This window comes from Lynx rufus, unplaced genomic scaffold (assembly GCF_022079265.1).
Source record: "Lynx rufus isolate CCGP_SWC_20201006 ecotype Redwood Valley unplaced genomic scaffold, mLynRuf1.p SCAF_2, whole genome shotgun sequence".
Taxonomy (NCBI): domain Eukaryota; kingdom Metazoa; phylum Chordata; class Mammalia; order Carnivora; family Felidae; genus Lynx; species Lynx rufus.
In genome coordinates, this window is record NW_025814834.1 from 122,339,969 (window position 1) to 122,356,427 (window position 16,459).

The 16,459-nt window shown below is 42.6% G+C and overlaps 1 protein-coding gene and 1 long non-coding RNA gene across 2 annotated transcripts in view; one reads left to right on the forward strand and one right to left on the reverse strand.

The window, feature by feature from the left end:
- CD101 (CD101 molecule) overlaps nucleotides 1-16,459 on the reverse strand; it is a 35,470-nt gene that overhangs the window by 15,786 nt on the left and 3,225 nt on the right. The window contains exons 2-5 of the mRNA XM_047082599.1: nucleotides 11,019-11,399; nucleotides 9,288-9,704; nucleotides 3,911-4,297; nucleotides 477-860 (exon numbers count right to left, since the gene is read on the reverse strand). Coding sequence (XP_046938555.1) covers nucleotides 477-860; nucleotides 3,911-4,297; nucleotides 9,288-9,704; nucleotides 11,019-11,399 — 1,569 coding nt within the window. The remainder of the gene's footprint in view (nucleotides 1-476; nucleotides 861-3,910; nucleotides 4,298-9,287; nucleotides 9,705-11,018; nucleotides 11,400-16,459) is intronic.
- LOC124514552 (uncharacterized) lies at nucleotides 589-5,584 on the forward strand. The gene is made up of 3 exons (XR_006962626.1): nucleotides 589-1,857; nucleotides 2,743-2,914; nucleotides 5,565-5,584. It is a non-coding gene; the product is annotated as an uncharacterized LOC124514552 (long non-coding RNA).

The window sequence follows — 16,459 nt, forward strand, 5'->3', positions numbered from 1 at the left end:
ACAGGCAGTGTCTCTCCAGCCTGCTGCTTAGACAGCTGCTACAGAGTGGGTGGAGCACTCCCCAGCCCAGTGGCTGGCCTCCCTCCCTTATTTCCACTCACAGGCTCAGTGTCACTGTTTGGAACATGCTAGAAGACTCTGCAACACAGGGCCACAGCTGTCAAAAGCCCGAATGTATGAGGCTCAGCTCCACTGGCCATGTGTCCTCTGTAAGTCTACTCCAGGTCATAGGCTTTTGTTTTTAGCTGTGAATAATAGCCTGCAAGGGGCACCCTACAGATGGTCTTCATAAAGATGAGTAAACTTTAGAGAGTAGTTGACGGACATGGCAGCCAGAAACAATGCTCCGTGTCCTGGGGTGTACGTGCCCTAACTGGGGGGTTCAGGGTGACACACAATCAGACTCTACTGCGTCGCACTGCAGAGGAAGGTACCGACGACCCGCAAGTTCAGAAAAGGATTTCTTGGACACTTACCCAGAGATCTGATGGTGACCGACAACTTCTGAGTCCAGCTCCGACCTCTGGCCTGGTTCTGGGCGCTCTCAGACACTCGGCACTCGTATATACCACCGTCCGTAATGGTGGTGGAGGTGATCTCCAGCTGGAAAGTGGCCCAGTCCGTTTTCTCCAGCCTTGTGTTGCCGTGGTTATTGAGTTCCTTGTAGGGGGCGCCTAGCTGCACCGTGCCATCCTGCCCCATGCCAGCCACGAACTCTGGCTGCGTCTGGCCCTGTGGGAGGCGCCACCATTCCACAGACAGGGGACTCTCGGTTCCATCTGCCTTGCAGAGAAGGGTTAATACCTCTCCTTCCCACACTGCTTGCTGCTTGCTCTTGGTAGATAAGGCCACATTTCTTGCTGTGGATTACAGATTTGAGAGGAAAAAAAGGGTTTCAAGTAAATGAGAACGTTTCGAAAACACAGTGACATCTCTTTAATTAGGATTTGACTCGTTTTGTGACCAATCAGATCAGGCTGTGTAGTCCTGGACCACCCTCAGAAAAGAAATTGGCTAAACACTTAAATAGTGGGCACAAGACAATAGAAAGAATATCAGGAGAACTTATTTACACTTAAACAATTTATAATTTGCCCTCGTTTTTAGTGATTTGTTAAATCAGCCCTTCATTAAGAACATCTAGTTGGGAAAACATCTGGTAATATTTTCTTAGATTAATTAGGGTGGGTATAGGAGCCTGAAAGTAACAAAGCTGTGTTTATTTAAATTTCTAGTTTTTTGGAATTTTGTGTTTCACAGTTCAAAATGACATTCCTCTCCCTACTTATCTTTCCCTAATTAGTATGTGTTTTGAACAGGGTACGAGTGTTGGTAATTAGATTTCTGTTCAAATTACTGCTATTAGGGGTGCCTGGCTCGCTCGGTCCATGGAGCATGTGACTCTTGATCTCGGGTCATGAGTTCAAGCCCCACACTGGTTGCAGAGTTTATTGAAAAAAAAAAAAAAACAAGAACAACAGAATAAACAGAATAGTACCATTAAAAGCAATTACTTGGGAGAAAATACACATATATAGATTTCTCTTTTTCAAATCATATATTCATATAGCTAAAGATATATTAATGGTTTGGTTGAGGGAAGATCCTTCTTACAGCTGAACTACAATGTTAAACTGCAAATATACGTCTGGCTCCCAGAAATTCAAGACACGTGGAAATGCAAACATTCGGACGCGTCCTGGGCAAGGTTTTGTCCTGGGTGCTGTGTGGGCAAGGCAAAGACATCTCAGTAGCTCATGCATCCCAGGCTTAAGGCCGAAGCCCTGGGAGTCAGAGTTACCCTGGGCAACACACTGTCCTCCCTGAGCCTCGATTTTCTTTCCTGCAAATACGAAGGTAATAATCGCACCCACCTTATGGCATTGTTGGGAGGACTAAAAGTGGTACATGCTTAAGGGCTTAGCCTGCCGGGCAAGGGGAAGCTAATAGCTTTGGCTGTAATGATAGGTGCTTAGTGAAAGTGGGGTGGTTCAAAGACAAAAGAGAAAAAAACAAAATAGACTTGGGATGAGAAATTTAAATAGGATCTAAGTGAATTTGCAAATTGTTCTTCCCTGCTGAGGAAGGAGTTTAGTCTTCTCCTGCTTTATATATATACATACATATATGTACATATACATATATGTATGTATATAGGTATATGTATGTATGTATGTATATGTATGTTACAAAGGCAGAATGAAGGTTGATATCCACAAATAAATTTAATATATGTATTTAATATTTTAATATAATTAATAATACTATTGATTCTTATTTCAATAATATTTTATATATATTATATATTATATCACATATATGCAAGCCTGCTTCCAAATTTTGGGTGTTAGAGGCAGGATTATACTTAGAGTCATTTTCAAGTTAAAAATAGACTCATAACTGAAGCTTAGAACGTAAAGAGGAAATTATTACTCATAATCTCACTACTCTAATATAACCATTATGATTAGTTTCAACTAACATCAATTTTTTTAAGAAAAGATGAGGTGTCCTTAACTCATTACAGTCATTACTGCCTCTTGGTAAGAAGTAATAAACTTATCAAGTGTGTGTAAGTTACAGATTCACAGTGGTAGCGAGTACCCCCTTCTGTTTAAAATATTCATAGAATGATAAGACTCTGCTCATACTTTGGTTTGATTTTCAAAACTGTGAATGCTCAACAGGATCCTTAATAAATTTGCTAACAATTTTTTTTCTGTTTCTGCACATTGGGCCCAGTTTGGATTCCAGCCTGTACAAAGAACTATTTTTTGCTTTGGAAGACCACCCTACTGATGGGCTTAGGATCTGGGCACCGTTTGGCACAGATTCCCACATGTGGAATTTAAGAAAGCTTTACCGATATGTTTCAGCAGAGACTGAGATGCATGAAACAGAGACCTAGACCTGTGTAAGTATGTAAGCCCGCCCACCTAGTTTTTCCTGAATCCTAGAAAGTTCGACCAAATGTTTAGCGTGAAAACTAACACCAACACGCTTCCTTGCTTGCCACTCTAGGCCAAAGATTGTGATCTTCATTGCTAGCAAATGGGGTGACGGAGAAAAGCATGAAAAGGAAATTTGTCCATCTTTGGAGATGCCTCCAAGGAACCAGTGAGACAAGGGTATCTTTATTTTTTGGTGGGTTGTGTTTTGTGCTCTTGGGCAATTAGTCTTTCTAGACTTAGAATATAATACCCAGCCCGGAGCATCCTAATGTTCGTTGTAGATTTGTCTGTTTTCTCTTCACACAAAAAGCACTGACTGCTCAACCATGTTTCAGGTCACCCAACCTTCATGAACTAAACAAGGCCTAAGTGGCCTTCCACTTTCATGCATACAGATACTCAAAGTGGTTTGGACAGGCACGTCACATTACAGCAAAATGCAGGGGACAACATCTACCTGCTATCATTTACCTCTTCATTTCTTAGTCTGAGTCATGCTTTGATGTAGCATTAAGATGCACTATCATCCTGTGTATCAGGTTAAGATAACAGAGGATTGACCAAAGGTACCTGAAAGGTGTTGGGGGGGGGAGCATAATGTAGGTGTGCATTCCCCAGGAAGGAGGCCAAGTGTCATTTTTCCCTCTTCACACACTCACATCACACAGACAACGATAGAAGACAGAGGGTTTCATTGATACAGGTGTTCCCTGCTTGAAGAAAAACCCAAGGTGCAAAAATTAGGACTAACAGCAGACAGAATCAAAGAATCTAAGACGTAAGACAGCAAGAAGAGACTTCAGGACAATCTAATTGTGTGTCTTTCACGCCACCTCAAAGTGATCCGACTGACACCTGCCTCTGCAGGAGAAGTCCGCTGTGTCCGTGAAGTCATACTGTACTCACAAAGGAGGGAAGCTGAGAACAGCCTAGTCATGTGTGGCCCTGACTTCACGTACCTGCTGGCATCCTCAGATGCACGCGGCTGTCCGGTGACTGCTTTCTCTGAAGCACATCCCAGGAGTCCATCTGATTTCTTACCACCTCTTCCACGGCACATGTGTAGGCCCCTTCATCCTCGGGGCCCATAGAAAAGATCTTGAGAGAGAAAACCTTGGGGTTTAACTTTGAAACCTGGAGCTGTCCTTGACTTGCTCTCTCTCTGTAGTCTCTCTTGAGGTCCAGAACACCACGAGCATTGATGCGGGCCACCTCGTTACCATTGAAGAGCCAGATGCCCTGAAGCTCTGGGTCCTGGCCACTGCCTACTACCAGGCAAACCAGTTCTAAGGGTTTCCCTGCTGTAAACGTGCTCTGGGTGGTAATGTTGACTTGAAAATCTCTCACTAGGAAACAAAAGCAAAGCAGATATTTAGAGAAGTCACAGCATCTGTCCTTTCAGTACCGCAGGGAGATAATACCTCCTGTAAGGATCCACAAGGATTGAATTTCATGTGGGAGTTTAGCTCCAAAGAGCAGGTCAGCCAAAGAAATGCCTAGAAGCAAAGATGCCCTTGACTATTCCTTAAATCATTCAGAAAGAACAGCATACATAGCTTTCTGAATGCAATCCTATTAAGCAAAACGTATGCATAGAAATATAAAGTATACAGTAATGTATCTCTTTTTAATAAAAAATATATAACATCTTATGGTATGTTGAATTGCTATAAATTGGGATTTTATTTTTTGGTTGAGAATATCCAGTGGAATTTTCTTAAGTTAAAGCACATGTGATGTATGACTAGTCTGCAGTTAACATAATCCCTAACCATGAAAAACTGAAAGTTTTTCCTAAGACTGGGAAAAGGCAAAGATGCCCACTCTCACCACTTCTATCCAACATAGTACTGGAAGCCTTACCCAGAGAAATTAGTCAGGGTAAAAAAAATAAAGTAAAAATGAAGTAAAATCATCCATTTGCAGATGGCGTGGTCTTATATATCGAAACCCCAAAAGACTCCACCAAAAAACTATTAAAATGAATAGTTTCAGTAAAGTTGCAGGACACAAAATGAACATACAAAAAAAATCAGTTGTATTTCTATACACTAACAACAAAGTACAGATCGCGAGTAACTTGTTCTGTGAGTGTTCCGCATGACGAGCACACATTTCTAATAAATTTTAACTTGATAAACGAGCGATGTCTTGCAATATGAGTAGTACGTGACATCAAACGTCACATGATCACAACTGAGCCAATGGTTCTTCTCTTTCTCTCTCTTTTGCTGTGGGATTGTGGGTGATCGTCTCCCATGCTCAGATGCTCAGTCTCACACCGTGGTGTTCGGCAGAAGTCAGTGATTTTTCAGAACGTTGGAAGGTGCCCACAACTGGCACCAGTGTATTTTTGTTACTTCAAAGTGCCTATGGATAGTCCTTTGATTTCCAGACAAGAGTAAGCTTAGAAATGCTTTGCTCATTCTATGAATTCTATATGTCAGGCTGTCTGCACATATAGACCCTTTCCTCTGCTGCCTTATTGCCAATTACATTAAATACAGTATATGACAAGAGTTTATTGATACTATACTGTAATCAACATCTGTTAGTGATAGTGAAAGTCACCCTTCACAATAACCCTCTTCTCTCTTGTTTCCCTCACACCAGCCATGAAGATTTTCAAAGGTAAGTACAGGTTAACTTGTTTATTTTTCTTTATATTTTTGTATTTTCTTTATTATTTTATATTACAGTATTGTAATCATTTTTATGTGAACATTTTTAGGTTGTGGAACAAATCATCTGAGTTTCCATTATTTCTTATGAGGAAATCCACTTTGATATACAAGTGCTTTGGATTACCAGCATGTTTCTGGAACGATTTATGCTCTCAAACCAAGGTTTTACTGTACTGGAAAAAGACATTAAGAAAACAATTTCTACAGATGGACAACAGGCACGTGAAAAGATGTTCAGCATCACTCATCATCAGGCAAGTGCAAATCAAAACCACAATGAGATATTAGTTCATCCCTGTCAGAATGGCTATTATCAAAAGGACAGGAAATAACATGTGCTGGAGAAGATGCGGTGACAAGGCAACGCTTTTACACTGATGTTAGGAATGTAAATCGGTGCCACCAATATTGAAAACAGTATAGAAATTTCTCAAAAAATTAAAAATAGAATTACCTTATGATTCAGCTATTCCTCTTCTGGGTATTTATTCAAAGAATACAAAAACACCAAGAAGATATATGTACCCTTATGTTCATTGCAGCATTATTTATAATAGTTAAGATACAGAAACAACCTAAGTGTCCATCAATGGATGAATGGGTAAAGAAAATGTGGTACACACACACACACACACACACAGAAGAATACTACTTAGCCATAAAAAAGAAAGAAATCTTGCCATTTCCAACACCATGGATGGACCTTGAGGGTATTTTTCGAAGTGAAATAAATCAGGCAGAGAAAGACAAATACCATATGATTTCACTTATATGTGGACTCTAAAAACCAAAACAAATGAACAAACAAAATAAAAATGAGCTCACAGATACAGAGAACAGATTTGTGGTTGCCAGAGGGGAAGGGGGTTGGAGAGTGGGCAAAATGGGTGAAGGGGTTCAATTGTATGCTGATGGATTGTAACTAGACTTATGGTGGTGATCCCTTGTAGTGTATACAAACATCGAATTCTAATGTTGCACACCTGCAACTTAATGTCATATACTAATTTTATCTCAATTAAAAAAAAGCTCATTTACAATAGTGTCGAAAAGAAGAAAATACTCAGGAATAAATTTTTTTTTTTTTAATTTTTTTTTTCAACGTCTATTTATTTTTGGGACAGAGAGAGACAGAGCATGAACGGGCGAGGGGCAGAGAGAGAGGGAGACACAGAATCGGAAACAGGCTCCAGGCTCCAAGCCATCGGCCCAGAGCCCGACGCGGGGCCCGAACTCACGGACCGCGAGATCGTGACCTGGCTGAAGTCGGACGCTCAACCGACTGCGCCACCCAGGCGCCCCGAGGAATAAATTTAACCAAGGAGGCGAAAGACATTTGCACTGAAAACTACAAAATATGGATTAAAGAAAGTAAAGAAGATGCAAATAAATGGAAAGATATTCTGTGTTCATGGGTTGGAAAAGTGAAAACGAGTATTGGTGAGGATGTGGAGATCAACTGATGAATGGATAAAGAAGATGTGATTTATATATACAATGGAATACTACTTGGCAATGAGAAAGAATGAAATCTGGGCATTTGTAGCAACGTGGATGGGACTGGAGAGTGTTATGCTAAGTGAAATAAGTCAGGCAGAGAAAGACAGATACCATATGTTTTCACTCATATGTGGATTCTGAGAAACTGAACAGAAGACCATGGGGGAAGGGAAGGAGAAAAAATAGCTACAAACAGAGAGGGAGGGAGACAAACCACAAGAGACTATTAAATACAGAGAACAAAATAAGGGTGGATGGGGGGGGGATAGGGGAGAGGGGAAAGTGGGTGATGGGCATTGAGAAGGGCACTTGTTGGGATGAGCACTGAGTATTGTATGGAAACCAATTTGACAATAAATTTCATTAAAAAAAAGGATGTGGAGGTAAGGGAATGTAATATTGGTGGGAATATAACATTATAGAAACAGTGTGGAAGTGCCTCAAAAATTAAAAACAGACCTATCATATAATCCCAGTGATCCCACTTCTGGGTGTAGTATCCAAAGGAAATGAAGTCAGTATCTCAAAGAGAGATCTGCATTCCCATGTTTATTATGCATGGTAACAAAGATAACGGAGTCAACCTAAGTACCCATTGATGGAGGGATGAATGAAGAAAATGTGGTATATATACACACTGAAATATTATGCAGCCCTGAGAGAAAAGGAAATCCTGTCATTTTCAACACCACAGATCAACCTGGAGGATATTAGGCTAAGTGAAATAAGCCAGACACAGAAGGACAAAGACTGCAGGAACTTGTATGTGGCATCTAAAACTGCCGAACTCATAAAAGCAGAGAGTAGAATGGTAGTTGCCAGGATCTGGGGGAGGGGATGGAAGAGGGAGATTGTGATCAAAGGGGACAAAGTTTCCACTATGTGAGATAAGTTTTATAGATCTAATGTATAGCAAGTGACTACAGTTAATAACACCGTGTTGCATACTTGAAATCTGCTGAGAACAGAGATCTTAAGGGTTCGCGCCATACACACATGCACACACACCCCCACCCCCCCCACACACACACTACACACAGAAAGTAACTATGTGAGATAATGGATATGTTAATTAGCCTAACTGTGGTAATGGTTTCAAAATGCATGTCTATCAAAACATCATGTACACCTTGATGGGGGGTGGGAGGGAGGGGTGGGTGGGTGATGGGTACTGAGGAGGGCACCTGTTGGGATGAGCACTGGATGTTGTATGGAAACCAATTTGACAATAAATTTCAAATTAAAAAAAAATCATGCACACCTTAAATACATACAATTTTTGTCAACATAAATAAAGACTGTTTTATATAAAAAGTTCTCAGAGAGAAAAAGCACCCATGATGTGCCCCCACAGAACTCACTGAGTATAACTTGGACACTCAAGGCCAAAGACAATTTTTTTAATGAAACAGAATAACACTTTTCCGAAAAAAAAAAAGAAAAAAAAAAAAGAAGGAACTTCCAATGATCCACCGTTGGATCACTGCTTTTAGCATGGATATATATAGTTTTCATAACCTCTTCCTATTGGACCATAGCCTATGTAGAGAAACCAGGAATCACAGCTGAGGCTTCCTGCTTGCATTGATGAAAACGCCAATGGATCATGAAGAGGGACACCATCCCAAGTAGGAAATGGTGTCAGGTGGGAGGAAAGCCTGGCCGTGACGAAGAAAGCGTCCACCCTGGAAGCGGGCTACTCTGGGGCCCGGGTATCTGTGGTGCAGGATCACTGGAGAAACACACCAGCTCAACTTCTTACCAGTATTTAGCCTGTTTGAGGCTCAGGTTCCTTGTTTTAAAAATGGGGAGATGACTAGCTGCCCCATAGGGTAAGGACTACATTAGATAAAGTGCAGATAAAGTGCTTACACAGAGCTTGGCAAGAATAACACCGTTTCCATGCATGATTTGTGGAATCTAACCATTCAACAGACCTTATCCCATAGAAACCCTGCTGTGGGCAGACCCCCCCCAAACCAAATGTCTTTCTTCTTATTGATGCTTCCTAGATGCCCAAAACAAATTTTATTCAAACTTTCTAAATGTGGTTTTTTTTTTAGATTCAACCGAAGATGAGAAAAAAGAAAAAAAGATGGCCCATAAATACCCACTACCAACATAGTAATGAATTTCCTGAGAAGATCGTTACCTGTCGGTTGGATCCTCAGAGTTGTTTGATCCGTCTGCTTTTTCGTGATTAAAGTCCAGGTTTCATCTGGATCTTGAATCCATTCGGTTGCCTCACAGAACAGCTGGCCTTGATCGGAGGGCTGGAGCCTCCCTACGGCCAGCCTGAAGGTAGTGACCCCAAGCTTGTTGAGATGCACATCACCAGTGGCAAACCTCTCGGTAAATGAGGGCCCAGGGATCAACATGAAATCTTTGGAGAGGGAAATAATCTCGGTAGCTTGGCTTCTTTCTCCATCCTGGATCAGGTGCCAGGTGACAGACAGGTGGGTATGCTGAGTTGTCGCTTTGGATGCGTCGCACGTAAGTTCTAATGATTCGTCTTCCTTCTTACTGAGAGTCTGGGAACTCATAGTGGCAGAGAGGGTATCTGGAATAACTGAAAGCAAAGGAAAGATGACAACTGACTGGCCCAGGAACCCACCAGACAAGCCTCCTTAGACAAAGATGGTGCCCTGACCCACCATCTGTAAAGCACACACTTTGAGTTGTTTTCCACCAGCCATATGCCTTCCCTATTGCCAAGGGGAACATTGGCATCTGTATAGATAGCCTATGGAACTTGGCAAAACTAATGCCTCGGTGATGTATTGACCCTGACTTTACATTTTTAGCGTAGGCTGTGACCAATTTAGCTACTTAGACACAGAGTATTTAAGACGGAAAAGCACTGGGAGCTAGGAGACCTACATTCTCATCCTGAGTCTGTCCCTATTTGACGACAGGAACTGGAGCAAGTCGCTTCACTTCCTTACGCCTTACTTAACCTGCTTCTTTGTAAAGTTCTGAAATAATCTCTTATAATCTATCACCCAGAGCCAAAATGCAACCCTTACCACAATTTTGATAATCACCCTACTCACCTATCATCGTGTTCTTCCTCAAGGACATTCACACAGCCTATGCTTATGTGAAAGCAACACTTAGATTCAATCAACAAATACTGCTTGAGCAACCACTCGGTGCCAGTCACTGTGCTGGGGGCCGAGGTAGCTGTGCTCATGGAGCTCTGGGTGAGGTAGGGGTCATGTAAGGAGCCAAATATCACATAACCTGGGTGAGTGCTAACAATAGTGATGTGAATAGAGCATCAGGAGGAAACAAAGATATGGGAGCACTGCCTGAGACAGGACAGATTTCACAGAAGAGGGAATACCTAAGCTGGGTCCACAAGCATATGTAGGAGTTGGCTAGACTGAAAGATGGGTGCTAAGATATTCTAGGCAAAGGGGCAACGTGGTCATTGCAAGGACTATGAACCTCTCTCTCTACGTAAATATGCTAGAGGAGAGTAATTGGGGAATCATAATTTCCAAGTTGATGACTTATCACTGATCGTGCTAATACAAACTCTTTTACCAAGTTAATGTTCTCCCTCCAAGAAGAGACATGGCCTGGGGAGAACCCTCACAGTTCTGTCTGATCAACCTGCAGCCAGCTATGGACAAGGCCTTCGGAGACTTATACACTATCTATATCTTCATGGCAAGGTTGACTAGAGAGATGAATTGAGAGTTTTAGAGAATGTGGGATACCGATCTGTGACCAATCTGCAACACACCCAGTGGGCCGCGAGGGCTCTCTTGCCAAAGGGCTTGACACAACGTGAAGTCACGTCACGTTGCAAGGCATCGTGATGGTGGGGGTCTGGCTTGTCGGGGGACCGGCAGGCGCAGGAGGCCAAACAGCTTACCAATGAGTCTAGTCTTCGCACTGTAATTGCCGTAGTATTTTTTATCCGTGTTCGGTGTGTAACACTCATACTCTCCAGAATCCTTCAGCTGGACCTTTGAGATGTGCAATAAGACTGAGTTGCCCCGGACCCTCTCCACGTAGATCCCCCTGCTTCGTACTCGCTGCGCGTACACCGCATAAGTGAAGGTGGCATCCACGGTGCTTATGATCTGGATTTCTCGAGTCGGGGCTGTCGGCAGGTAAACAGACCACTGGAAGTGCTGCTCAGAAGGTCCCTCGTAGCCAGTTACATTGCAGCCAATGCTGACAGGGTAGCCTTCAGCCCGAAACAGCGGTCCTTTCTGGACCGTTACTTTTCTCTGGCCAATGCTGAGCTTAGCTTGCAAGGAGGAGGAAGAAAGGGGAATAAAAATAGATTAGTGCTCCAGTCCCCCATGTGCCACCTTATACAGCTCCCTGTATTATAGTTCTAGTAAATGAGATCACAGGTTATTAGCTATAATCAACTCAAATGTTCAACACCTCCTCCAGGCTGAGGAGCAGTGGAATGCCTTCATGAGTTCATTGGGTTTTTTACAACTTTAACTTCCACAGTAATTCCTAGGCTCTTAAAAAAAAAAAAAAGTCAGCTTCACCCGTGTTATGACTGGTAACGCTTAGTGCCCAGCGTTATCTGAGGGCACTTATTTGAAAGTAAATACAATGCATGATAATTCGCCTTTTACATTATTTTACGGGAAGATTCAGCAAGTACTTCCTCCAGACTCCAATTCCCGGGTGCCTGTCAGGCTGTCCTCACAGACATTGCTGGAGAGACAAAGTCTAGGGCACCGCCCACGCTGTCCATGGTGCCCAGCTTTTTTTGTCTCGCTACTTGGTTAGAACTATTTGTAGCCCTTGGCCAGGTCTGATGCAGGACTAGCTAAAATTAGCATCTGAAGAGCGAGGCATTTCCTTTCTATACTGGGGAGGGTTTGGGTTTTTTTTTTTTTTTTTTTTGTAATTTTTTAAAGAGCCACTGCAGCCTTACTGAAAAGCTTCCTAAAAGATGGACCATCAAGTCCACCAGGATCTGGGATCAAATTCACTTCAGTTCTCCTCTTACCAGAAGTTTTCAGTTGGGACTACTCAAGAATGCTGCCTGTTGAGACACACATCTCAAGCATTAGGGTCAAAGGACAGAATATGATCAAATGGCAGCATTTTCTTTCTTTTTAAAATTTTTTTTAACATTTATTTATTATCAAGAGACAGAGAGACAGAGCATGAGCAGGGGAGGGGCTGAGAGACGGGGAGACACAGAATCTGAAGCAGGCTCCAGGCTCTGAGCTGTCAGCACAGAGCCCGACACAGGCGGGGCTCGAACTCACAAACCACGAGATCATGACCTGAGCCGAAGTTGGACACTTAACCGACAGAGCCACCCAGGCGCCCCAAATAGCAGCATTTTCTTTGCACGTTTTCAAACTCCGGCATTTGGCAGAAATTAAAATGTCTGTGTTTATGGAGCGTGTTAATACTAAAGGTTAGTTTGTGTTACACAAAGAACAAAGAGCTAATGACAGGTGCCAAAGGGTGAGCTGGATCTTTTACTGGGGGCCTGGGGGCTGAAGACGAGAGGAAAGATGGAAAGACTTTAGAAGAGTCCGATGGGGAGCAATTGCTGGGATTGTGGAACGAACAGAATAGAGTTCGTAAAAAGGTAGGGCAGCAGCAGAGTACCCGCTGAATTTTGCAACTCCACAAGAACAGCAGCAAGTCAAGGAGACTAGAGTGGAAGAAAGTGAGAGAAAGGAAAAATGGCCTTACAGAGACCATGAGAAGGCTGAGGATAGGAATTCTGGAACGGAGACAATTCTGATAGAAGGGGCCCTACAAAAAACGGGGAGAAACGGCAAGTGGTTATCTGATGTAGTCCACTACAAATCACAGACTGAATGCTTAATGCAAAACTGGGAAACAAGCAAACCTCCAATCCACCACACGCATTTCCCGTAGTATGAAAATACGCCAATTTATTCATAAATCCTGGTTGATGTCATATATTTATATTATGTTCAAACGGAAGTTGAACATAAATATAGGAAAAACATAACTTATTACTTACCAAAACATTACTCAACAGAGATCATTTGAGGCATTTTTGGCAACGCCAGCCAGACTTCGGCACATATCTTAAAGAAATGTGTGCCCGTGCATCAGGCTACCTGTGCAAGGACACCCACAGCAGCACTGTTCGTTGTGGCCCCAGTCTGGACAGCACCCATATGTCCATCAACAGCTGAATGACATGACTGTGGTATGTCCATAAAATGGAATATTACACAGAAGTGAAAGTGGATGGATTGTGACTGGTTGTACTGTGGATGACTGTGTTTAATGAACGATGCAGAATACTTGAGAATCTTTTTGACTATATACAGAGTGATTTCAGTCTTTATAAAAATTTAAAAACAGGTGAAACCACACTAGAGTGTTCAATAAATGGAAAAATAATGGATAAATCCACTTAAAAAGGAAGAAAAGCTGGGAAGTGGTTATCACGGAAGGCAGGACAGTGATGGTGTGTGCAGAGAGGGTTATGATGTGGATGGGGCATGTGGCAGGGTGGACGGGTGCTTCTAGCAATATTCTAGCTCATGACCTGGATAGTGATGACATGGTTTTTACTTTTTACTTATTTATTACACTGCATGTTTATGTTTTGTTAACTTTCCTTATGTGTTATAGTTCCACAATAAAAATGTTTTTAGAAGGATGTTTTCTGGGGTACCTGGGTGGCTCAGTCAGTTGAGCGTCCGACTCTTGATTTTGGCTCAGGTCATGATGTAGGTATTGTGGGATTGAGCTCCGCATCGGGCTCTGGGCAGAGTGTGGAGCCTGCTTGGGATTCTCTCTCTCTCTCTCTCTCTCTCTCTCTCTCTCTCCCCTGCCCTCTGCCCCTCCCCCTTTCATTCTCTCTCTCAAAAAAGACTGCTTTTAGAAGTATGGTTTCTAAGTTACCACTAACCTGTTTCTAACACGGCATGTTACCACAATATTATTTTGGTGGCTAGGCAACACTTTTTCAACATTTTCCATGACTTTTCAGAGATGGATACCACATCTGAAATATTTTCTTGCAAAAATCAGCACTCCATTTTCTAGTGCTTTATTTGCCAATCCAATAAATATTTATGCAACAGCTTATAGTATTCTTGACACTTCAAGGAACTAAGAAACGAAGATGGGATGAGGATGGTCTTTAACTTTGTGACTGTATAAGTCAAGGAGGGTGGAGGTCATCTCTCTGAGATAGGGAGATGATAACACTGTTCTGAGGAATTTGAAGGAAGGGGGGAAACAGGGAAGGTTTATGGGAGAAAGATGGTATGAGAAGTGGACTTTGGAGAATCAAAAAGATTAGGATAATTTAAGTGGGGAGACTTCATGAGAAAATTGTATGAGTAGGAACTGGAAGACTTGTTTAGGAATTAAGAAGCAATAAACTGGATCAGGGGAAGGGTTACATCAAGATTAATAGAAGGAGGCAAGGTTGATAGGAATTTGGGGCCCAAAGCATGAAGGACTTAACTATCATGTCTGAAAGTTTGAACTTGACTGATTAGGTGCTGGGGAATCCACTGGAAGTGTTGGAAAGGTCTTAGGAAAATTAGTCTGACAGCTGTGTAGGATGATGGAAGTTAGAAATAAACATTAGGGAATTCTGGTAGCCTGGGAAAGAAGTAATGACAGCAATAGGAATGGAAAGAAAGGGACTGTCATTTCGAAGCCACTGTGGAGATAAAATCTAGAGAGTTTTTCAGTGCCTTGGATTCTTGGAGGTAGAAGGGGTGGATGGAGATGAAAGGCAGAAAGAAATAAAAAATGATGGCAGGTTTTGTGAGGCTGACCGAGAGTGAAATAGTACTGTTAAAAGAAATAAGGGTATCAGGAAGAGACTGTTGCGTGTTCAAGGGTGAGGGAGAAGATAATGCGTTTGATTTTTGAAAATACGAAATTCGAACACCATTAAGTAAACAGGAAGGATATCCAGCAAGCATTTGGAAATAATATTTAAATATATATATATATATATATTTGTACTTTTTAAATTATTATTGTCTTTTTTAACTTTAGAGAGAGAGAGAGAGCATGCAAGTAGGGAAGAGGGGCAGAGGGAGAGAGAGAGAGAGAGAGAGAGAGAGAGAGAGAGAATACTAAGCAGGTTCTATGCTCAGCACAGAGCCTGATTCAGGGCTTGATCCCACGACCCTGGGATCATGACCTGAACAGAAAACAAGAGTCGGAGGCTCAGGGTGCCTTGGTTAAGCATCCGGCTCTTGATTTAGGCTTAGGTCATGATCTCACGGTCTTAGGATTGAGCCCTCATCGGGGCTCCGCGCTGACAGTGCAGAGCCTGCTTGGGATTTCTCTTTCCCTCTCTCTCTTACCCTCCCCCCCTCAAAATAAATAAATAAACTTAAAAAAAAGGGTCAGAGGTTCAACTGACCAAGCCACCCAGGAACCCCTATATATTGGTACTTACTCAACTCAAGTCTACTCAACTTGGAAAATATTTGTAATCTAATCCTTTTAAGAACTCTGTGATATCCCCATATTTAGCAATGTGAGACTTGCAAATGGTTGAACCAGACTCCAACCCAGATTTGCAAATGTCAAATCCCTGGCTGTCTCCATTGCTTCTCACTGCTTCTTGTGAATGTCTGCTTGTAACCACCGAGGGTTCTGGGCCACAGGTGCAGATTCGGTCGCTGACAGTGCTGGGCAATGATAGGGAATACAAGGAGAAAGGCTGAAGAGAGGTAACTAGAGGGTCTGTCTAGTTCAGGGACAGGATGAGGAACAGACCTACAGAAGGAAGAGTGAGGGAGATAGGAGAGCAGCCGGGACACAGCAGCTCGGAAACCAAAGGAGGAAAAACTTGACACAAAAGAGCTTGTCTGGTTGTTGAGCGCTGCTGGGAGGGTAAGGACCCTAAAGGCAGGGCACAGTCTTTTTAATTTGATGAGGAAGATATCAGTGGAAATCTTTGTAAAAAGAGATTTCAATAGAGCAGAAACAGAGGACTTCAAGGGTAAGAAAGGGTGTAAACTACCCAAGACGTCTTGTGGAGACAGGAAGCAGAATAGGGTGGCAGCTGGAAAGAGTAGCTGAGAGGGGAGGAGCAGGGAGGGCTGGAAGGACATGTTTAAGGACAGAGAAGGTGCAGAGGGGTAAAGATGGATGACGCCAGAGAGGATGATGAATGGAGGAAGGTCCTCGTAGAGGCATGAGGTCAAGAACATGAGTGGGAAGGGACTGCTTTCTCAGAGAAGTGGAGCAACCATGTGGAAGTTTCATAGGTATTTTTAATGCGAAAGGAATGGCTGGCAGAGGTCAACTCAAATGGCTATGCATTGGGACCATGCGCTGAAGCATCTTCTATAAGGACATTCT